This window comes from Botrytis sinoallii (genome assembly GCF_014898435.1).
Source record: "Botrytis sinoallii strain Bc 23 chromosome Unknown BSIN_001, whole genome shotgun sequence".
Taxonomy (NCBI): domain Eukaryota; kingdom Fungi; phylum Ascomycota; class Leotiomycetes; order Helotiales; family Sclerotiniaceae; genus Botrytis; species Botrytis sinoallii.
This window is the reverse complement of record NW_024066028.1, coordinates 1,208,771-1,231,674: the sequence shown is the minus strand read 5'-3', so window position 1 is coordinate 1,231,674 and position 22,904 is coordinate 1,208,771. Positions and strand designations below refer to the sequence as shown.

At 43.2% G+C, this 22,904-nt stretch overlaps 6 protein-coding genes across 6 annotated transcripts; 1 reads left to right on the top strand and 5 right to left on the bottom strand.

The window, feature by feature from the left end:
* Nucleotides 1-1,544: 1,544 nt before the first annotated feature.
* Nucleotides 1,545-3,389, bottom strand: EAF02_000250 (uncharacterized protein; the record flags this gene model as incomplete). Its single annotated transcript, XM_038896298.1, has 2 exons — nt 2,853-3,389; nt 1,545-2,799 (listed from the first exon to the last, which is right to left on the bottom strand). The coding sequence occupies exons 1-2, from the start codon at nt 3,317-3,319 to the stop codon at nt 1,545-1,547; spliced, it is 1,722 nt and encodes a 573-aa protein (XP_038763157.1). The 5' UTR covers nt 3,320-3,389.
* Nucleotides 3,390-4,098: 709 nt separating this feature from the next.
* EAF02_000249 (uncharacterized protein) lies at nt 4,099-5,432 on the bottom strand (the record flags this gene model as incomplete). Its single annotated transcript, XM_038896297.1, has 3 exons — nt 4,099-4,266; nt 4,325-4,968; nt 5,036-5,432. 3 exons carry the CDS (start codon nt 5,430-5,432, stop codon nt 4,099-4,101), a joined length of 1,209 nt encoding a protein of 402 aa, XP_038763156.1.
* A 1,248-nt stretch (nt 5,433-6,680) lies between these two features.
* On the bottom strand, nt 6,681-8,891 carry EAF02_000248 (uncharacterized protein; the record flags this gene model as incomplete). The annotated part of the gene is made up of 3 exons (XM_038896296.1): nt 8,471-8,891; nt 6,755-8,420; nt 6,681-6,696 (listed from the first exon to the last, which is right to left on the bottom strand). The coding sequence occupies exons 1-3, from the start codon at nt 8,769-8,771 to the stop codon at nt 6,681-6,683; spliced, it is 1,983 nt and encodes a 660-aa protein (XP_038763155.1). The 5' UTR covers nt 8,772-8,891.
* Nucleotides 8,892-10,518: 1,627 nt separating this feature from the next.
* EAF02_000247 (uncharacterized protein) lies at nt 10,519-12,566 on the bottom strand (the record flags this gene model as incomplete). Its single annotated transcript, XM_038896295.1, has 8 exons — nt 10,519-10,963; nt 10,999-11,314; nt 11,338-11,464; nt 11,543-11,670; nt 11,813-11,948; nt 12,087-12,256; nt 12,286-12,385; nt 12,429-12,566. The coding sequence occupies 8 exons, from the start codon at nt 12,564-12,566 to the stop codon at nt 10,519-10,521; spliced, it is 1,560 nt and encodes a 519-aa protein (XP_038763154.1).
* A 2,693-nt stretch (nt 12,567-15,259) lies between these two features.
* EAF02_000246 (uncharacterized protein) lies at nt 15,260-17,727 on the bottom strand (the record flags this gene model as incomplete). Its single annotated transcript, XM_038896294.1, has 7 exons — nt 15,260-15,836; nt 15,894-15,982; nt 16,063-16,465; nt 16,519-16,959; nt 17,018-17,107; nt 17,165-17,268; nt 17,321-17,727. The coding sequence occupies 7 exons, from the start codon at nt 17,725-17,727 to the stop codon at nt 15,463-15,465; spliced, it is 1,908 nt and encodes a 635-aa protein (XP_038763153.1). The 3' UTR covers nt 15,260-15,462.
* A 3,063-nt stretch (nt 17,728-20,790) lies between these two features.
* EAF02_000245 (uncharacterized protein) lies at nt 20,791-21,673 on the top strand (the record flags this gene model as incomplete). The annotated part of the gene is made up of 5 exons (XM_038896293.1): nt 20,791-20,803; nt 20,952-21,080; nt 21,204-21,421; nt 21,497-21,562; nt 21,617-21,673. The coding sequence occupies 5 exons, from the start codon at nt 20,791-20,793 to the stop codon at nt 21,671-21,673; spliced, it is 483 nt and encodes a 160-aa protein (XP_038763152.1).
* Between the last annotated feature and the right edge of the window lie 1,231 nt (nt 21,674-22,904).

Below are 22,904 nucleotides of genomic sequence, written 5' to 3'. Positions count from 1 at the left end.
TAAAGATCGAGGCTCAGATCGTTGACTATATAGGTACCCAAGGACTTTCTCTACACACCATAAGCCTTGGAGATGAATATCACATCGGGGAAACGTACCGCTACACTGAAGAAACCCAACGGCTGGAAACTTTACACCCCGATCCCCTTTTCACACCCATCAATGTAATCCTGAAACGGGAATCGGGAGCGGAGAACATCCATATCTCTTTTCAAGTACCGGCATGCATTAATAATAAGTCCTCTCAAGTTCCCAATCCAGTCCAGTCCAAGACTCCAAAGTCCAAGTTTCAAGGATCGTGCGCAGCCTTGTGGATCTCGAACTTCCCGGAACCAGGTGTTCAGTCCCTCGTACTCGCATCAGGTACTTGCCGCGCACCTTATCTCCCCGAGCTCCCAAACCTCCAAGTACGGAGCAATGGTTTCGGCACCGAGGATTGATAATCGTTCATAATTGGAGTTGATTTTAATGGATTTCCTTTGCTCGTTAGATTGGGTATACGTACTGCAACCGTTAATAGCCCGGCATTTATCTATAATAATAAATGAAGAGGAAATAATCACGAGCTCTCATCGTGGACGGAAAAACTAGACACTAGAGATATATCACATCTCCAAAACTCTTTATTAACTCAAATTATTAGTGTTTTATGTGTAAATTATACAGAAACATTAGAAAATTTTACAAATTATGATCCATCCCTGCTTTATCAATTATTAATATGTTTTTGATTTGTTATTCAATTTCAAAATAACAGTTTGGTTTTACAAGATTTTCGATTTTAGCGAATCTGGTGTGCTTAATGTTTCCGTCCACGGTGAGCCTACCAAGCCGGCGAGGAGAGTGCACAGTACAGTACGCGTTTCGATTCCACAAGTGGTATTCACTCGTGTCACAACACCCCTGATATCAAAAGATAGATACTCGTGCGTACTGTCAGAAAAGACCTATGCAGCTTTGTTTCTGAGAAAAATTGGCAAGTCCTCTTATAGTTTATCATCTAGCCCCGGAGTCTGCATACTTTCTGGGGGTACAAGTAACAATTCCACAACAAACTTGTTTGTCGTATTCCTATTTCTATCGATCCAGAAGGAGTCCACTCCGTAAGCAGATATCTACGGACCGAGTAATTATATTAAACTTTATTAAACTTGTCCATCACCCATGCCCGGGGGAGCATCAAAAACGCTTTTGTCACTATCTATAACGAGAGTAACAACAATCAATAAGTTCGACTCCCCTGCTTCTTTAGCAACTCATATCTTGGTAATATCCCTATACTACCCGGGGTCATCGATACGCCCTCTCCCATTTCCTGATAAAACACATCAGCTCCATTTGCACACTTACCAACCACCATCTAAGAAATATATGCCCAGCAAATTAACACTACTATTTCAGTTACATAGCACCAAGCAAACGCCATTTATGCCCGTGTCCGTGTCCGTGCCTGTTTTCAAACCTATATCCGTAAATAAGAAATTCCCCATTCCACCCTGCACGATATCTCCAGAGCTGCTCACTGCACAAAGTTCCCCATCCACCTACTCCTCATCCTGCACCAATTCCTTAATCTCCCCACCCGCATCTCCACCTCCCAATCCCCCGCCATTTGCCGCCCCTCCGTCGGCGAACTGTAAATCCCTCTTTTTACCCTTCCCACTATCCCCTCCATCTCTAATCCAGAAATCAACTTCGTCAACAATATCATAAAGAATGTCTTCTACTATTTGCTCATCGTATCGATCGCTCGCTGCTCTAATTTTGGGTAGAGAGGGTTCATCATTCACCATGTCCACATCATCTTCTGCGCTCGAACCTGGTGGAGGATACCACCATTGAGGACCGAAATTAACTTCCGCTGCACCGCCGCGGAAGACTGACACGGCGGGGAAATAACCGAGCATCCCATCATCAAGACCTTCTCTGGCCCCAACTTGAGGTTGTGGTTTCGAGGCGTGTGGGAGGAAGGATAAGAGATCCGTAAATGGTGTTCCGATCAGCTTTCCATTTTTGTATACTTTAATAGATGAGTGTGGAAGAGTGCGGAGAGCTGGTACAGGATGAGTTGGCCCAGGATCTTGACTTGCAGATGCGACACCCCCAGTCGATGATATGACTGGTGATGGGTTCATGAGTTCTTCTAGCTCTTTGCATGTGGAATATTCGATTTGTTCAAAGTAGAGGTGAGTCTTGAATCGAATAGGTACTCGATCTCGTATCATATCTGCTCGTTCCATTCCGCCATCATCTTCATCAGTGAGGTCGACTGCCGGGTTATAATTCCCTTCGACGACTTTCCGATGTAATTTTTCCGAAGGTAGATTGATCTCTAGCCCAATAACATCTCCTTCATAAATAGATTCTCCTGCAGGGAAAAAGTCCTTGGGTCGAGACATCCATACTTTTTGTCCAGCTACATCCCGGATACCATAACTATAAGCATCGAATCCAACTGGCGCATCTTGAGCTGCTTCTCTTCTTGCGAAACCCATACGAACATGTCCATGCGACTCTTGCGCTGGCTCTCCTACTTTAGGCCTTGGCACACCACTTGTGATTTTACATTCCCAATACCAACGACCTTCCCTTATCCCCACATTAGCCTTCGCCATTCTGAAGCCCTTATCTGTTGTAATATGTCTCGCCGATTCATCCATCATCATATGGGGAGCTGAATCTTCGAAACTTAATCGAGCACCAAAAGGTTCCGTTTCGGTTTGTCGATAGTAAAGAATGGAAGGAAAAGCTGGGTCTGCTATGCCACGGGTATATCGAAAGTTCTTCTTGTTGTATACGCTACATATATATATAAGCTTATATCTTTATACATTATGTGCCGTAAAACTTACTGATCAGTAGTCTCATGGAATTGAATTTCAGTACCATCTGGGGCGGTTTTGGTATGCGAAGGAACGAGAGTCGGTCCACGAGGAGCTTCGAAATCTGGTAATTTCGGTGGAGGTATCTTGTATCGTAGAGGGGTAACGCAATTAATTATGGCTTTCTTTCTATTTGAAGAGCTTGATCTTGGATCTGGAGTAGCTCTTGCACTTCCTTCTGGCGCAAGCGATCCTGCCTTCGATTCTCTCTTCTTCAACGATTCCTTTTTAGCCCTTGATGCTCGTTCGCGAATGCCACCAGGTGTCTCATCTCCAGTCTTTTGAACTTTGAATTCTGGATTAAGAGGTGATGATACTGCAGGTTGATGATCATCTTCTAAGGCGCGCTTTTGCGCAAATGCTGATACTGGTGGAAGGATTGGTGTATTTGCTGAAGATATAGAGCCTCTTCGTGGCGATTGTCCGTCGACTGACATTTTGTTATTTTACGATCAAGAACTGTGGTATGGCAAGACAAATAAAAATGAAATATGTCTAAATAGGTAGGAATAAATTGCTGAGTTTGTGAATCTAGAAATCTTGGAGCTACACGGATCTGATTATGCTTGGACCATCAACGCTAAATTTTGTACCCCACACCAAAGGCTAAATCCCTGATCCCCTCGAAGGGCCAAGTCACAAAGGTACAATTCAAAGCAGGCGTGCATGTGATGGACGATATAATACCTAGATCACTAACTCAACGGCCTGAGGAATGGTTTGATGCTACGTTCGACTGTCAAATTTGAGATCTGTATATTGAAGAATGTTATACGGCACTATAGTCATGTAATATGCTTCATATGAGGTACTCAAAACGTCAATTGATTGTCAACTCTTAAGTGCTTTGAGACTTATAAGCCGACCATTAACATTAAGTAGACTGCTTTCGCTGTTGCTATTCAGCAAGCTATTGCTTGCCGCCACCACTGAATATGAAAGTTGATATCCTCGAATGAAACCTACTCTCACTTCTTGGGTAAGTTGTAACGTTCTCACAACGTTACTATACTATTATTTCTCGCAAATAGTAGGCCTCTTCGAGAAATAATCTTCATAAGCCCCATATTAGATAACATAAAGTGTGAACCCCTCGCAATATCCGCGCATCAAAGTCTCATAACCCTGTATCAGACAACATAGCCCCAAATCCTCAAGCATGAACAGACGCAGCTGAGAATCGCAATATCCGGAAATGATTCAGATTTTGTGGATCTCATTCCTCTTCGTCATCGCCATCGTCATCACCATCTTCATCCACATCCTCATCCCAAAACCCCTCCTCGTCTTCGCTAAATGGATCCGGGACATATTTGAGTGGTTTGGCATTCTTTAGGATTCTGGTAGACTTTCTTGTTGAAGCGGAAGGTAAGTGAGCAACGACCTTTAGATGTGGTTAGAAAGATGCTCAGGAGAATATACTGACAGGATCAGGGACTTACCACAGGTGATGCTACTGGCGTTGTAAGCTTATCATTCAAGAATTTCTCGAAAGCTTTGAAATCTACGTCGGTCAAACCACTAGCATCGGTGAAAGTCCAGTGCTTCGTAACAATGACCTTTTTAAGGTCATGCAGACTAACGAGTTTATCGAAACCATTGCTTCTACTGAACTTTTGAACGACGGCAGGAACGGTGGGGTCGTTCTGATACATATGCTGTGGCTTACGATTGTACCATGCGCGGTGACCATCTACACAAGATCCCCACAATACAAGATGCAGAGTATCGATATGTTCGCAAGAGGCAAGCATTCCGAGAATGAGCATATCCTTAGATTGACCAGAACCACTACCAGACCATTCGTATTTGAAATTACGGGCATTCTGGATTAAAATATCCTTAACCTCTCTGAGGCGCTTTATGCTGCAGGCATTGAGGTCGAAAGTATTCTTCCACAAGAACTGCATGCACTCTGCATTGATAGAGCGACAGGAGGCAAGAAGGCCAAGGGCAACACCTGGTAATTTGAAACTGTTGCAGGAGGCATAGCCGGGGCGTAAACCACTTTCTGAAATTAGTGCATACTCGTAAATTTTGTATCGCAGCTCTATAGGGAGCTTCTTGAATCGGAAGACCTTTCCACCTGTAGTGAAAACGTTAACTCTGCCCGAGTGCATTGATTGTCTTCGAACGCGAAGTCAAATACATACTCGCGGTAAAGATAGCTCTATCCAGCTTTAATGAAACATCTTTTATCGACTTCTGGCTCGCTTTGAAAACCTCGACGCTTTCCGGAGAGGAAGCCATTCTCGCCTCATTTTCTTCTGAGCAGATGTCTTCGAATGCAGCATCATTGAGATTCACAGCTTCATATTTGCCATTGCCAAGTCTGCGCATCATCCACAACCCATCTTCGATATCGTTACTTTCCAAAATCACAGTCTTATAAATTCGATCAACCGGATTCGTTACAATAGACTTGGCCGCCTCTGGCTCAGGAGTGATCTTCTTGGCAATGGTGGTATTCTTCTTTTTGGTTGATGCCTTCGATTTCGGCTTTGTAACTCTGTTCGCAGCCTTTCGTACAGGGCGAGATGATGGCTTCATGTTGAACTAGTTCTTGTAAGTAGCATTAGCAAAAACTCACATGACCCTAGCAGGTAAATTTGGAAAATAAAATCCTGCAAAGCAATAACTAGAGTTTTGGCACAAAGATGATTTTAAAGACCTGAATAGGACAAGGGATTTGGAGGAAGACAATAATACTTACAAGTTTTCCAGACACCTAGGTTTCGAGAAGGTAGTTGTAAAAGAGGTAGATGTTGTTAGATGTTGAGTTTTCAGGTAAGTTTTACAAAAGAAAAGCGCTCTATGGTAAAATTAAATAAATTTAGAAGAAGGGTGACGCGAAATGAATAAAGTCTAACCTGCCTAAAAATTTAGCGCGCTGTAGTGAATTTGCTAAGCTAGACAGAAAAAAGCGTGATTGGGAGTCGGTTGCATCTATCCTTCGAACAGTACCTAATAAGTAATAGGTACTACTAGGTAGGTAGTAGGTAGGCAGTACAAGAGAAGGAAGGAGCGTACCTAGTCAATTCACCTGGGTAGGTTGATCTGTCTCTTCCCATAAAGCCCACTTCTCCAAAAGGCTGAGAAATATACGGATGTCTATTCCTTTATATAACTTGAACTGGTCGTTTTAGTCATCAATCCAAAACGAGGAAGGAGGGAAGAGGGAAGAAGAGGCGGGAAGGGCTCCAATTGGCTTTTTTATATTCAATCTCTGTTAAAAGTTGAATAAAAAGATAACCAATTCTGTTCCAAAAGTGATAATTGATAAAGACAACGTTGAGCGTCTCTCACCACACTCCGCTCATCCCTATTCTCACTTCATCAACCCTCCTCTGAGATTCACTCTTCTCCAAAGACTAAAATTGTTGACCAAATCTATCAATATAAAATCGACCAATTCGGGGGTTTCACTAATAGCTTCGGTACGAGAGAGGTAGAGCCTCGTCGGACGTCGTAAAATGGCAGGAGCGGACACTGGAGGCGAAAGAGCGGGGAGGTATAACTACATGTGAGAGAGAGGGAGTTGGAATATTCTTTTTTTGGGAGCCTTAAATCGGCTGTTTAGTTGATATACTTATGAGTTTACTCCTTCACAGATACCTCAGCTCAAGTTATCTAGTACATCAAAGGTGAGCAGAAACAAAGGAATATTCATTTCATTACTACAAACATGAATATATGAGCCTTGATGAAAATATGGGTATACTTTTTGTTTGTAAATTTATCATCATTCTCTTCTCTTCTCCCAGATGCATTACCACATACTCCGATTTCGCAGTTCTTTTAATACACAAGACCACTATTTCTATATCAGTACAAGGCACTTATATCATGATTCATGGAAAGCAGAAACTTACACTTGATGAATAGCAGTTGGTCCTTCTTCGTTGAAATCCACTCGTGACAAGAACCCCTTGGATAGACCCTGATCTACAACAAAAATGACCTTGGCAGCTACCTGAGATCCTAGGAACACGGCCTCTTCATAAGTCTTCCACTCTGGGAAGTATCCTGGGGGAGTGGCGAGTTTAATGCTAGTGGGTGACTGAGAGTGTGATGAATGCTGAGCATTTGCACCGCTGTTGAACGAAGATATATTGGGGTTGAGTGCAGGATTGGACGCGGTAGTCGCTGCGAGGAGTAAGGGATTCACTGCGTTGGCTGAGGGTACTGGGTGTGGTGTCGAGGAGAAGGAAGCATTTGGTGTCATGGAACCTGTGCCGGATGGCGTTGGTAGATTAGAAGGGAGTTCACTCATAAACATGGTTGCAGAGCTTGGCGAAATAAGGTATCGGCTATTGAGGATTGCAATGAGCGCATCTTTAAAGCCTCTGACCTTTGATCCTGATCCACAGATAATCAAAGAATCCCAAGCATCTTGACGTTTGGAAATGTCGTCGACGGAGAGGATGGTTCTGTAAACAGTATCGGCAATAGCGTCCATGTAACTCTCACTGGCTGCTTGGAATCTCTCTAAGCCGATGTCAATATCTCTTCTCATGCGGTCCGGATGCTCATCTTCCCAAGCTTTCTGTCTGCGTGCTGTCTTTGCTTGCTCACGAGCTGCAGTTTCATCTACCGCAACAGCGGCGTCGGTACCTGACGTAGCCTCAACGGGAGCATCGGTGGATGTGCCGTTTGGAGATGGTACACCCTCATGATTCGCTGCGGTCACTGGCTCGGGTGTCTTTTGGCGTTTTGCATCCGGCTCAGGAAGTGATGATTCGTAGTGGAACGTGGCGCGAGGTCTCTTCGAATTTGGTAATCTCACTGGCTTAGCTGCTGCCGCCTCCGCTGCTTCTTTGTCCTTCTGAGCCTTCTTAGAAGCTTTTCCAGCTTTCTCCTTTTCGATCTTTGCGAGATATTCTTGAGTTTTCCCACTTGCCACAATACTGGCAACGTCTAAAACACCATCATCTTCTGTAACATCGACACCATTGATGGTATCTTCTTCTCCCACCTCGGTATTTAGTCCTGGTCCACGAGGTGCTTCTGCAACCTTAACATTCGGTCCAGATGATGGGGCGCCAGTGGAAGCTGCAGCGGCAGGGTTGCTTACGACTTCTACGTTCTCCTCACCGCCCGGTAGAGGAGTCCCCAGGGGTAATATTTCGCATATTGCACTCTTCTTCAACTGTTCTGCCATATCCCTTGTAAAGTCCTTCGACTTGAGTAACTCTTGCAAGCGTAATGTCATTGCCTCTCCACCCGACTGTGGTATGTTTCCTCTGCCAGATATTTGGAAGTCCGTAACAGCAGTAATGTCAACCTTTTCAAACCCTACATCAATGACTGTTGAGTTTGCGATTCCAAATGCATATGAAGTTGCCAATGCGCTGTCCATAATACAAAGCGCCGGAGTTCTGAACTTTTCAAATATGAATTGAGTGAGGTCTTCATGATTCTTGGCTGTCCAGGCAGGTTGCGCGATTAACATTACAGGTGTGTGAAGAGTTGGCGATAATTGATTGTGAACGTGATGTAAAAAAGCGCAAAAGGCTGGAAGATTCTCGATTCGACCCTCTACATTGTATCAGTATGTGTAAGACCTGCAAGCAAACAGATAAACAAACCTTTCAATGGCCAAATAGCGCCTTCATCATCCTCAGGGACTTCCTCTAATTCTTCTTCCTCATCTACCTTATCTTCTTTGATTCCACCCATCTCGGTATCGCCATTTGTTGTAGCTGAGGCGTCTTTCTTTTTTGGTCGAATTTTGTATGGCTCGTAGGTTTTTCCATCAGGAGCGAGAAACATACGAGTGGGAAATCTTCGTTGTGGTGGTGTAAAGGATTCAGGAAGACCTAGTTGAGCAAGAGTTGTTTGTGAGCCAGGCGCAATGATGAGAATGTGCTCATCCTTGAAGGGTGGCATTTTTGCGAATTATTGTTGGTTAGTTCGGATTATATGTGGTAGTAATTCCCGTCGGGTTATTGGCGTGATAAATAATCGTAGTGACTTAGCAGCTGGACTTGACAAAAAATTGAATGCAGCCCAAAGTTCACTTTGTTGATCTAGAATTGAGGTTGTTCAGATGGAGACGCGACAAGTTCAATTTAGTGGGTCCGAGCTTCATACAAGGCTGTTGGTAAGGTTATCTAATCACATGAACTTTGGCGCTAGTTTAATCATAGATTACAAAATCAATGCCAGTCTCATCTCATCAACACATCACAAAGGGAACCATAACCTAGACTATACCTACCGTACTCAATATACCATCTATACCATCTCGAGTTACTCCATGGAAGCGGCACAAGATATTCACTAATACTGTCGTGTACATATCTGTCTCTCCATGTCTCAACTACCTACCTAGGTTACTTCATAGGCTGGAAGATTCATCCACTGCAGGCGTTTGTACCGTTCGTGTTGTATACATCGCACCTATTCTCACTACTTTACACACTTTTAGTTTCTTTCCCCTCGCCTCTTCTCGCTTCACGCCTCACAGCATATGCGGAATTGGTGGATCAGGATTCTGCTAAATGTAGCATTCTTATAGGTCCGCTCGGTAAGACCTAGACTAGATTCGGCCAAGACACATTTCTTCGGAAATCTCAACAGGGGAAATTCACGAGCATGACAATCACCTGTATTCGTATGTGTTCAAGATAGTCTTGTTGCACGTCTAAATTTTGGCCCTTCTCCGAGCTGTCTGAAGTTTCAGAGGAGAAAGGAGAGGTCCGGAGATTCCATGACACTACGTACTTTTGATCATTTAGGGTGAGACGTGGCAAGATTTTGAGCACGAGCTGATCAATCATAAAACTCTCATTGATATTGTTGCACGTCTGAACTCAGGAAGATTTCCGCGCATTTCACACACGAGTGCTGAGGAAGTGTGAGCTTGGGACTATATCTGGATTTGTTGCATATCTAGATTATGAACAATCTCCGGGCAGTACGCAAACCTTGGCTGGAGAAGTTTCCGGTGACAACTTCGTAGTTATGTTGCACGTCTAGATTTTGAACAATCTCCGGGACAGGCCACATATCAGAGGTGTGAAGTCAAACAAACTAGAATGCATGGAATTGCGTGCAAGGGAGTTAAAATATAGTCGTCCGACCCAGACTTGTGATATTTATTTGCCTTACGTGGAAGTCAGCCAGAACGAATCGGTCTAATCACTTATTGCACTTCTGATAGCTTCCAGTATTAGATATCGTGTTGTCTCTCTTTCTTGACCTCTTCATCTCTCATTTCACAACGCTGTTAAAGATTCAAGTCGTTGACACCAGCTGGCTGGTTGTACTCCCGTGGCCATCACCTTTGTTTTACTCGCCAGTCATTCTTCTCTTACCCAACGCATTAAATTGCATTTATATAAGCGCTAGTTATAAATCTACCATAGGTCTCATCTCATACATTTCCAAATTACTTTCAGAAATAATACTATATGTCCTGTTGAAAGAATCTACTTTCCTCAATCTCGATATTGCTCACGTATACTTATGGGTTCTCACATTCAGTACGTTCTGGAAGATCTTCAATAATGATTCTTGCCCCGAAGTGAAAGGTTAAGATAAACTCTTTGAGTTTGGGAGTTCAAGCTATTGCTGAACAACATCCGCCATGGAGAGAGAGCAGATATTCAAACCCGACAGAAACCCCCATAACCTACGTAAGTTTATCAACCTCCTCCTTGTAATCCTCCAAAACCATCTTCCTACTAATAGTCCCCTTGGCCGTCCTAGCTAATGGCTTTCGTGGATCCACAAATAAGATGCGCTTCTTTTCAACAAAGGCATTCGTTCTGTAGTACGAATTTGTCTTTTCAACAATCGGCCAAAGTTCTTTTATCAAATCATCCTTCTGTTCAGTAGATAACACTTTAGAAGCAGGTTCGATAAGGAGAGTAATACACGTGATATAGTTCTCTAAGCCGATCTTCTGGACAGGGAGTACAACAGCTTCTTTGATACCCGTACAGTCAAGGACCGCATGTTCCATGATTGATGGATTTGCGATTTGGCCATTGGAAAGAGGAATCATATCATCTGATCTCATTTTATAGATCCAGAGATCTGGTTCACTGGGATGAGGAGAATATAGATCCTTTGTTCTAAATTCCTGAAGCGTAGGAAAGAGTTTAAAAACTGGTTGTTCATCCTCAGGTTTGGATTCCGCACGATATACGCTTCATGCAGATTTTCTCCTTCAGGATGAAGTCGAAACTGTAATCCAGCAGCTGGATGCGCGTGAAAATATCTCCAATCTTTCGGTTCCCGGTCTCCGATTTCCCGAACCAGGGGGTAGTTTACGAATTCCGTGGATCCGTGAGATGTATATAGATCTAGCTTGGTAGAAACGATATCTCCCAATGCTTGTGCGACATCTCCACCCCCATAACACATTAATCCGACGTGACTTGCGAAGAAATCGAGCAGCTCTGAGTTTTTAGCACAATCGGCTACTAGTGGGGTCCACCAAGAATACCCACGACATCGTTTGTGTGTTTGAGTCCTTCCACTGCAAGAGCCGCGGTGGGAATTGTGGCCGCGGGTGGAAAAATGTAGGTTGTCTGATTTGCTATTGCTGCAATCATAACGCAGATAGCTGATGTCTAGAATATTATGAGGTAATTCAATAAGATGATTGTTATAACGTATGATTTTAGGTTGCAAGGAAGGAAGAAACGCACATGAAAAGGGGCGGTAAGCGAAAACACCCTCCCGCCTTCACTCTTTCTATCCAAAGACTCAAATCCCTCTGGAGGCTCTAATTGCAACGCTCGTACATAAGCAGCCGCAAAATCATGATTAGAGATTACTGGTTTTTTGAAGTCCAGTAGTCCCAGATGTATGAAGCGCAACTAATGGTTCCCCTTTAGCCTCTTCAACTATTTTTCCATAGGGAAAATATTCGTAAGCGGTATCGAGCAGCTCCTCGATAGAAGGGATTGTGAGAACACGTAAATAATCGTGAAGCTTCACAACGGGGGCTACAGTTGGAGGTTGGGGAGAGGTGGTTAAGAGCACTTTGCAAGACATGGTAGTGAAGAGATGAGTGGTTGCTGAGGCGGCGAGAAGGGGCGATGTGAGGAGAAGCTATATTTCATCAGTCAGCTTTCAGATTTTGACAACTCCAGCTACCCTCATTGTTTTTGTCTTCTTCTTTTTCCTTGCGATTCCTCACTATGAGCAACCACAGCCTTTTCAACCCCCATAAAAATAGATGAAACCTACTTTGTATCCCGCCTTCACAGCCCCCAAAATAAAAATCACATATCGAAAATCATTCCATCCCATATAACACAATGTCTGAAAATCTTTTCCAGGACCACACTTCTCGGTAAGAAACCTAGCAGCTCCGTTTACCACATTTGCTAACTGAGCATAAGTAATTTTGCGATAGCCTTGTGAGTAATTGATCAGGGATATCTACGAGTAGGCGAGTGAATGTCTATTTGGTACAAGAGGGCAAGAAACCAAAGCTGTAAGAAAAGAGAGATTATGAGCACGAGACGTCCGTACAAAATGGACATCTGTCAAGGAGCCAGGGAATTAGAAATTACAAGTATGACTAACGGGATATCCCCCAAACAACGCATCAGGGCATACACGCGCCCTTTCATCTAGCATGTCAATAAGAAGTCGAGGTTTATAATATCTCCAATATCCTGCTTTAGGACTTGGAAGATTCTCCTCGGAGCTGGTTGATGCCATTGTTCGGAAACATAGAAATTGTAGGTTGCAAGATTTAATTTGTAGAATGGTAGAGAGATAGACAGATTATAATTTATCCTATTACTGACAAGCCCAGATAAAAGAAGAAGTGGAGGAGAAAACTTTCATTCTTGACTTTCTACCCGGGAGATAATCGAGGATATAAGTACGCCAAAATACCAACATCAGCCCAACATGACGATATCCACAGATAACATAAGCCAACAACTGCGTACGTATTCAGATACCAGTTTAAGAACTAAAGCAATAGTGCAAGGTAGCTAAATTTAAAGTGCAGATTAGATTGACGGCTTTGAAAGCAGATGTGCAAAGTAAGTACTCGGAGGTGTGAAAAATTATGGATTGGTAGATAACTGAGAATTCTGAAAAGGTGTGAAGCGAATATTTCTAGAAATCCAAAAATTATTTGGATACATAGAGATGCTAGCCAAAAGGTATCGGAAGTGGAAATTCCTGAATCATTGGGCAAATGAAATATCCGTCAATATATCTACAACTTTATCCTATGTTTCTTTCCCTTTCTCTACCTTGATCATATGACCTGCAGTAACCCAGAACCAACATTTCAATCCACCACAACTCAATCCATTACCCCACCACTCTTCTCTCCCACGCCCTCATTCAACCAAAGCCGCTCCCCCCTCCGGCCCTCCACTCCCCTCCCCTCCTCTCTCAACTCCCACCGTCCAACCCACATCGCCACAACCGCAACCACAAAAATCAGAATCTGCACCACCCGCCCCGCTCTCGCATCCCTACACATCCCATCCGAATACACATCCGAATACCTCACAACCTGACACGTCCAAGCTTCGAAATCGAATCTTCCTTCATGATAGTGTCCACGATAACTGCGTTCCGGATTGTATGTTGCGGATCGGATGTATGAGATGTGGAGATATGTTACTGCGATGAAGGATAATAGTGTATTGAATAACAGAGCCAATCTAAGGATTGAGACAGGAGAGAATTGGTAAGTCTATGGATGATCAGTACTAATTCTGCAAAAAATATAGATCTTTGCGGATCTTACTCGTTTATTCTTGGTCCAGTATCCCGTGGTAAATGCCAGACAATCTGTAGATGTAACGAGAGAGATAATGCTAGATACTGGCGCCAACTTGGAACTGAATGCGTCGAGGTGCTCTGGAAGAACATAGATGCTGAAATCTTTGTAGTCGAAATGGATGGTTTCAGTTACAGCTAATGAGTCCCAGGAATTAGAGATCAAGACCGAAGTATGGAGGATAACAGCAAGAATAGAGAGAAGCAAAAGAATGAAGGTTGACGCCGTGAACACAAGCTGTGAATTCGAATTGAGAATTGTCATTGTTTAGCAAGGGTGGAATTGTCGAGCAATGTCATAAAGGTAAGACGTAGAGAAAATGGAACAGAATTTTAGGACTTGCTGATCAATGCTGTGTCCCTACTTTTGATGTCAAATTTTTGTAAAGAACTTATCCAGAGTGTACAGGCGCATGTGAATCCCCAGATGGTTTTTCATTTTAATGCGAGAGGAATGGTCATTCAGAAACATGGCTGTGGCTACGGTTACAACTGGGGTGTAGTGAATTTCAATGGCAATCAATGAATTTCATATCAATATCGGGGTGAGCCAGTCTACGTGTACCTGTCTAGTCACAGTCATATGTCTGTACGCTGTCATCGTTCAGTTTCAAGGTTTACTTTAATCTATTCAGCTACCTTTTTACATGTGTGAAATCTGCATTTCTTCGAATACCATCACATGGATGAGTGGAATCCTTCAATCTTAATACAACCCTTCTCCAGTGAATCTTCTCAAAACTTAGAGTTCTGTGATCGCAAAGATAAATCCATTACTCAGTCAAGAGGTACTAGATATACATGTATATGAGACATCCAGGCTCAGCTATCACTTCCCACACTCCGGGGGGGGACAGATTAGCAAGTTTTGATGACTAGAAACCAAAACACTGTTCATATGAGTAGAGCACAAAAGAAAATCTGATATGAATTAATTCTCAATGCAGAAATACATCATCAGCTGGCACAAGTGAAGTAGAGTACGTAGGTCTTTTCGTAAATTCGGAAGAATAGATAATTGAAGTTTTCTGGCCTGATTATTTGGGTTTCGGTATTTCTGAAGGCCACAAAGGGAAGAGATTGTTCGAAAGAGAGCTTTCCGTCCACAGGTAGAATGTATGTTCTTGCTATCGAGGAGTATCTTGTGGCATGAACAAGGAAGAATTTTATCAGATCCCTCATACACGACAGCAATATCAAGGTATCTGATAGACGCAAATGGATATCTGATCCAAATCCGACACGGATTGTTGACAACTTAAAATACAGCGCAAGGCCCATACATGAATTTCTCGATTGGAGGTCTTCTCCCGGAAAGAATGCATTTCTATCAGCACTGCTTTCTCGATCAGTCTCCATACTCTTACCTACTTACTATTACAAACTATGTCAAAGAATTTATCAAAGTTCAATCTAGAGGTGCGAGGTAGTAATGCTACAGCCTGAAAGCACGCGTAAGAATTCAAATTCACGTAGAACAAAGTATTATTTTATTAACTGTCCTGTTTTATGATTTTGCTTAGAATTGAAAATTGAAACCCCATATTTTATGCATCCATACCAGGCAGGAAATCCTTGTTCCAATGCAAGGCCAATCCCGCCCCCAAGGCAACTCCGGCCTAAGTATAGGCATACAAATTTAACATAATAGGCAGAGAGCCCTTGTGCAAAGCAAGGCCTTCCCTACCCACATATGTCATCGGATAGAGGACAAATAGAAGCAGATTGCTAGAAACATTTGAAATGTCAATAACATGAAAGTGTAGGATAGTTATCGAAATCAAAACCTATCACGACTTGTGAAGATGATTTAATTCCATCCGTTATCACCGGAAGCTGGAGCTCCCCAAGCATCATCAGCTGCAGCAGCTTCAGTGGTTTCAGCGGCACCCCAACCACCACCAGTAGCAGCATCTTCTGTTCCCCAGGCACCACCTTCAGCACCACCTTCAGCATTCTCGCCACCTTCCTCTTCATCATCTGAATCATCATCAAAATTGAGAGTTGCGACATCACCGGTTTGGCCGTCCATGGTAAAACCTTCAGGAAGATAAGCCTCAAGGAAGTCAGGAACTGCTTGGCGAGTTTCCAACAATGTCTTGACCAAAGCTTCAGCAATATCCTCATTACGATCATTATAGAACGAGCTTGCAAGACCCATGTTGCCAATGCGACCGGTACGACCTGATCATTAAACGGTTAGCCAGCTGCAAGATTAAGTTGAGGTAAAAATGTGCTTACCAATTCGATGAGTATACTCTTCAATACCGCCATGATCATTGGATGGCAAATCAAAGTTGATGACATGCATCACATTATGTACGTCAAGACTGGAGTCTGTGTTAGCCGATAAACTTGGATGACGTGCACATCATTGCATGAGAAATGAGGAACGGTGTGTTAAACATACCCACGGGCAGAAACGCCAGTAGCGATCAAGATAGGCATCTTTCCATTGCGGAAAGCACGAATAGAGTCTTCACGCTCACGTTGAGTACGATCGCTGTGAATGGATGTACAAGGAAGATCGTTGTTGAACAAGAAATCATCGATTTCGTCAGCAGCACGCTTTGTGTTGACGAAGACGATGGTACGAGCAGGTGGGGTTGATAGAATCAAGTCGTAGAGAGCTTGACGCTTGTTGGAAGCATCGACATAGATGATGTCTTGCTTGATATTAGTGTGAGAACTACCAGCACGACCAACACGAATGCGAACATGGTCATGAGACAGATGTTCCTTGGCAATGGCACGAGCCATCTTTGGAAAAGTGGCAGAGAACATCATATAGTTGATATTGCCCTCTTCTTGGTCTATTTCAAAATTAGCAATATTCATGTGAAACCGGAAAGATCGAAGTACTTACCACCACCGCTCATAATTTGCTTCAACTCCTCATCCCAGCTGGAGTCCAACATCTCATCTGCCTCATCAATAACCATGTACTTAAGGCGCTTGAGAGTGAGAGCATTAGGACGGCGGATCATATCGCAAAGACGACCAGGGGTACCAATGAGAAGGTCACAGCCCTTGGCTAGTTGACCAAGTTGCTCTACAAGAGGACCGCCACCATAAACGACGCAAGGTCGAAGCATACTACGGTAGCAGAAGCGACGAGCCTCATCAAAGATCTGAGTTGCTAGCTCACGACTGGGACAGACAACGACGACCAATGGCTCAGCTCTGACATAGTTGTCACGATCTGGCATATAAGTGGCTGGGTTTGGACGAGGGGCAGCAAGCTTCTTGGCCTTACCCATCAGCTTTGACAAGATTGGAATCAAGAAAGCCGCAGTCTTGCCGGAGCCTGTGAACATGGAAAGTCAGTAAATAGCTCAATGCTTTGGAGAATGATAATTACTCACCAGTTTGAGCACAAGCAACTACATCATGATCTTTCTTGACTGCTGGAAGGCAGTACTGTTGGATCGGGGTTGGAACATGATAACCGGCCACTAAAATAGCAGAGAGTCAATATTAACTATCAAGAGAAGGTTTCTGGGGGAACTTACATTTGATGTTTTCCAACATGACTGGGTGAAGACCTGCATCCTCAAATCTGCGGATGGGATCAATCTTGACAGTCCCCTCTTGTGTGACCTTAAGGGTGGTAATGCTAGAAAATAATGTTAGCACAATATCATATAATAAGGAATGAAGTTGAATACCTCTCAAAGTTGAGACCCTGGCGAACATGGTTGTTTTTATTGCCGAACAATTGATCCTCCAGATCGGGGAATCTAGGACCAACATCACCATATTCTTCGTTCCACTCATAGACAGCACCACTTGAGGCCCATTCTCCAGGACCAAGACCGCCAACGGCAAGTGTCTCTGGCTCTGCATCTTCAACTGCATCAGCTACTGGCTCAGCATCACCCTCGGCATCATCTGCAATGGCAGCACGGGCTTCTGCTTGCTCCTTGGTGGACTTGTTGTAAGTTTCGTAGTCATATTTCTTGGCAGCAACCCAGCCAGCTTCTTGAGGCTTCTTGCGCTCTACCGCGACAATATCAGGTGTTTCTGCTGTGACAGGCAAGGCAGCAGCCATATCTCCAGTTTCAAAGGCAGACATGTTGACTTGAAGTGATCTGCAATGAATCAACAAGTTAGTTGAGCCCAAGAAGTATAAAGTGGGGGAGAGCATAGATCTGACGTGTCTTTGACGTACCGTAAAGAATCAAGAAAGTGAATGATCGTGTGAAGTCTGTGAGATCAGTTAATCGAAGATCGATGAAGATGCAATAATACCACAATAACAATTGAGAAGCTGTAAGGATAAACAAGGTAAAGATAAAGGAAGGCAAGAGAAAGGAAGAAGAATAAGGTGGGTATAGTTGAAGGTAATAAATAATCTTGTCCGATACCAAATGCGACCTGATAAAGCGAAATGGAAGAGGGGTAGTAGACATGCGCATATGGCCGCGCAGCGCAATGCCAACGATAGTAGCGGGGAAGTAAAAAGGTGAAGTGAATGCCATGTACATGCCAGATGCACAAACTGATAGGTAGATCGAAGAACTTACTTGATTGAAGAAGTGAATGCGACAAACTTGAGCCCAAGGGCAGCCTCGCAAAGAGAATGGAAGAAGGGAGAAATGGAATCCTTGACGCTATTATGAAAAGTTAGAGACGCCTCGACATATATCGAAATAGGTGGAAGATGAAAGGAAGGGGAGTTTGTTTTGATGGCAGCGTGAAGTAAACAGAAGGATGAAGAACAAACCAAAACAAGTGGACTTGACTTACAATCAAGAATCGAGAAGACTTGGTGTTTGATTGAAAGTATCGGATACTTCAATCAAAGTGATGGAGAAAGAATGAGAAGAAAGAAGAATCAATCAAGATCGAAGAGATCGATCAGAATTGATGGAGGTTATTTCGAAGGTGGTTGTAAAAGAGAAGAATAGGAAGAGTAACAGAATTGGCAGGAGTAAATAGAAAACTTTATAGAAAATGGAGAGATTGGAGAAACGAAGAAAATGAAGCTAGTGTCCCGCCCTCTTTGAAATTATGATTGGCGGAATGGACGAATTCGAGCTTTGTTGGGCGACGAGATTGTGGAGAAATCGTTCTTGCCAAAAACAATGTGAGGGGAGGTTATATTTGACTAGAACTAGCAATTATCCATAGATATAGTAATTTACTATAACTTCAAAATTGTTAAGGTATCATTCTCTCTCCACTTTGGTTCTTTATGATCTGGTAACTTAATAATCCAAGTAACACTGCCTGTCTCCATGATATTCCTGTTCGGAAGGTGAAGCTCGCACCTGCCTCTTTGACTGAAGATTTAGAAAAATAGAAGTGCATCAACATTGAAAATTCCTCGCCTTTCCATAAATATCAGCAGTAATGAAGATCGTGTTCAGCCACTCTCTGAATGTTATCCATACTACATACAAAACGCCTGTATAGCTCCCGCTTGTTGTGCTATATCAATGCTTATGTGCCATAAAATGAAGGTAGGTCAAGGAAGTTGAAGTCAACGAACCCCCATCGACACGAATGAATATTGGCTGACGCTTTCCGTGCCTTTTTGGACATCAAGACAAGCCCTTTGAAACCATAACCTACAAATGGAAGATTTGCCTGCTATACATGCCCTGCAAGGCCGAATTTTCGGCTTTACCGCAGGTGCTCTTACACTTCAATCGAAACATTGCACATAGTCGTCCAAGACCTTCGACACATACGAAGAGCTTTAGAGGCTCGCATATTGGACCCAAGACACGAGAAGAACGAATTCTATTGTACAAAGTTTGGTCCTTATTTAGGAGATCCTCGCTCGCGGCGCACAGAGTATGATATCACCTACAATGACTCGCTGCACAACACCAGAGTCAGTTCATCGAAGACGTTTTTACAGACTCACGAGTTTGTGACCTCCTCTTGTCGAAACCATCTGTTCGTGCTTTGTACGGCATAGTGGGAATCTACAGCGCAGACGAATCCTATTCGCCTTCAACATCTAATTTACTATGGCTCTTACGCTAGCTCCCTTGGCATACTTAAGTTACGGGTCCAAGAAGCTCCCCTCTATGCACGAAATGGTTCTGTAGGAGAGATATTGTGCTAATATATATATAGAAAGGAAACACCTATGTTGTCATTGTAGACGAGAATACCCAGACCTCTACGCCTACCTGCGGTTCCAAACTTGCCTGCCATCTAAATCATTAACGAACCCGAAAAAAAGATGTCTTCGTTTTTCGAACGAGTCGGATATGACAGGCGAGTCATTTTAGCCACGATATATACAATTATTCCACCGGGAACTTAAGGTTCACCAAAAAGGAAGAGCGCAAATGTTCCGGCCCAGAGATCTTCGTCAGCGGCTACCAACTAGCACATACATTTCGCAGCTTGACCTCTTCTGGCAGACACGGCATAGGAGATTGAGATGCTAGACAGGTGAAGAGAACGTTGGTACAACAGGTAGTGGAAGGCCTCGTGTATATTTGCATGTATTTTCACATAGGTAGGTGTATTATATTTCAGAAAACCCTGTCTACATGGGCACTGAGAAACTACTGAATCCTAACACTACTCCGTTCTTCCATTCTCCCCGCTTTTTCAAAAGAGAACCCGTTCATTCTAGCTGGGAGGAGAGCAAATGAGGTTGAATATACTGCCTTTCGCTTGAGCGATTGATGTCCAGAGAACGTGTAGCATATTTTAGAGTTATTCTTTATGAACCAGCTACAATGAAAGTGTATGTATGCAGCAGGATTAAGATAGAGGGAAGCAATAATAGATTAGATTAGCAAAGCGGCAGCTTCACAATCACATCATGATATCAAACCCATTACTACATAGTAGAGTCGAGTACCCATAGATAGTTCTCTATTTCAATAAATATGCCCAATTCACTTGTTCCTTTGACAGCTACACAATTTTTTCTCCCAAAGAAAGCTGGTAGGTATCCATATCCATAAAAATCTCAAACAAATTTTAGATCCTGAGAGTGAATTTGGATTCGGATTGTAACAGTGAATACTTGAGGCTGAGAAGTTGATTTTCTTTCCCTATTTTTCCTTGTTTTTCATTCTGCACTTTCACAAACCTTTTCTCTGTGCTTCATCAATCCATCATAGCAGAAATTTTTTTTAAAATCTCCAAGACATAAAACATCAAGATGACAACCACTGGTAAGCAAACCATATATACTCCTTGTGTAGTATCAATACCTTGTCTCTCCGAAGGAATATTGGGATTTCTCTGCACCTCAATTTATGAGGGGGTATATGCATATTGATCGCAAATTTATATCGATCTTCGTCGCTAACGTCAAGATAGGTTCAACCATCATGAATTTCGCTGACACCATTCCAATTCCCGGACGCAACAGCCTCCTTTGGCCAAGAGCATCTGCCTTGAGCTTGCTGGGACAGTACGAGATGACTAGATATGACCATAAAAAAAGCCGTAAGCCATGTTATTCTCACACATGATACTTACATTCAGACAGGACAAGACATGACACGATGTGCCATCCTTCCTTGCTTATGTTGTATGGAGGACTGCTAGACTAACTAAAATCCTTAACAGTATTTGAACACATTCAACGCTACCGCGGATCGCAGGAATGGAACCAGGTCGATGCATCTGGGTACATCCCCCTTCTAAATACTCACAGATACACGACTCGTAGGAGCCTTCAAGGTGCTGCGCAAGGTTGCCGAATGGCAATGGTTGAGTTGATCTGCATTCATAATGCGCGTGCTGTGGCGCAGAACAGAGCTGTTCAAGCCCAACAACAGATTGAGGTGTGTACACTCGCTTCATAAATTGAGGTTTATGATTGAAGAGAAATATAGCAACTTTGCTAATGATTTTACTAGAAAGAGGAAGAAGAAGAATGGGCCAGAATCATTGTCGCTGTCAAGGCGAAGCAGGAAAGAGATGTTGTAAGTTCAGAGAATCATGCATACACTATACCATCTATAACTAACATTCTCTAGGATGAGTATTTTCAATCGACAGCAGCAAATAGAATGAGGTTGTGGGAGAGAAGATAAACCGCATTGCGGTGCGTTGTCCAGGTCATCCATCCACATGGGGGAATCGACCAAGGAAACAACGAAATGGGGAATACTTAGATATGGAAGGAGAAACGTCGTTACAAGCGAAGAGAACACTTCTTCTTTGTACGTCAGCAATAATATGAACTCTCCTTCAATAATCGTTCAATTTCTTCGTTCCTCGGCGATGAGGTGAGCCAGTACCTACATGTACCTAGTACTGTTAGGCAAGCACTTGGTAGAACTATTCATATCCCTACTCCATAGGTACCAGTATCTACTGTACCCTCCCCGAAATATCAACACATGATGACACTTCGGTGAGTTTTACAACCTTCCTAGTGCTATTTCCACAGTACGGAGGAACTCTTTACGTTTCTGATTCAGAAAACACTGCAGATGCTGTCAGTTCAGCATCCCAATCGCAGCATACTATTTTCCAAAACCACATATCACTTGATATCTTGCCATCGTTAGAGCTCGCGAGCGTCGTCTGCTCTCAACAAAACTTAAGTCCATGCCAGTAATGACAGGTTCTGAAATCAGTGGCGGCGCCGCTGGATCCTGAGCGTAGTAGTATCTCTCGCTATGGATTCTCGATGTGCTTCTACCAAAACCCAAAATCTCCATGGTTGACATCATATCAGGTGGGGAGAGGGGGGGGGGGGGTCCCGTCGAACTTAAGCATATCGATAACTGGAAACGGCATCAGTGTGCTGATGCCAAAGCCAGTCAGTCCATGTAAGTGCGTCATCCTCCATAGTACCTGCTCGCGACAGAAGAAGCCTGGTATTTGCTCTCCTCTTCATAAGAAGATTATATGTGAAGTTTGCGACTTCGTGAGTATGACATAATCTCCATATCCACAATTCCTTCGAATCCTCTTCTTGTATATTCGAATAGCGAGGTATATACCAATCCGAGAATCTTCGAATGGGGAATTTCGTATCGCGCCGTGTCATTGAGAGAGACTGAAAACTTTGGTGAGTCAAAACCAGACCACTGCAATGCAAAATGTCTCGTTATTCTGATCGATTTTGCGCCCATGAAAAAGCTTGAAGCTCTAAATACTAGGTAAGCTATCAATCATACCTACTTGCAAAATATAAGTGGCAAGTAGGAATACATGCAACAAACACAGCAAATAATGCCACAAACACTTATCCATTTGATTTCGATTTCTTTCTTTACAGAAAAGGTCTTTCAGTCAAATCAATAGTTGTTGTAT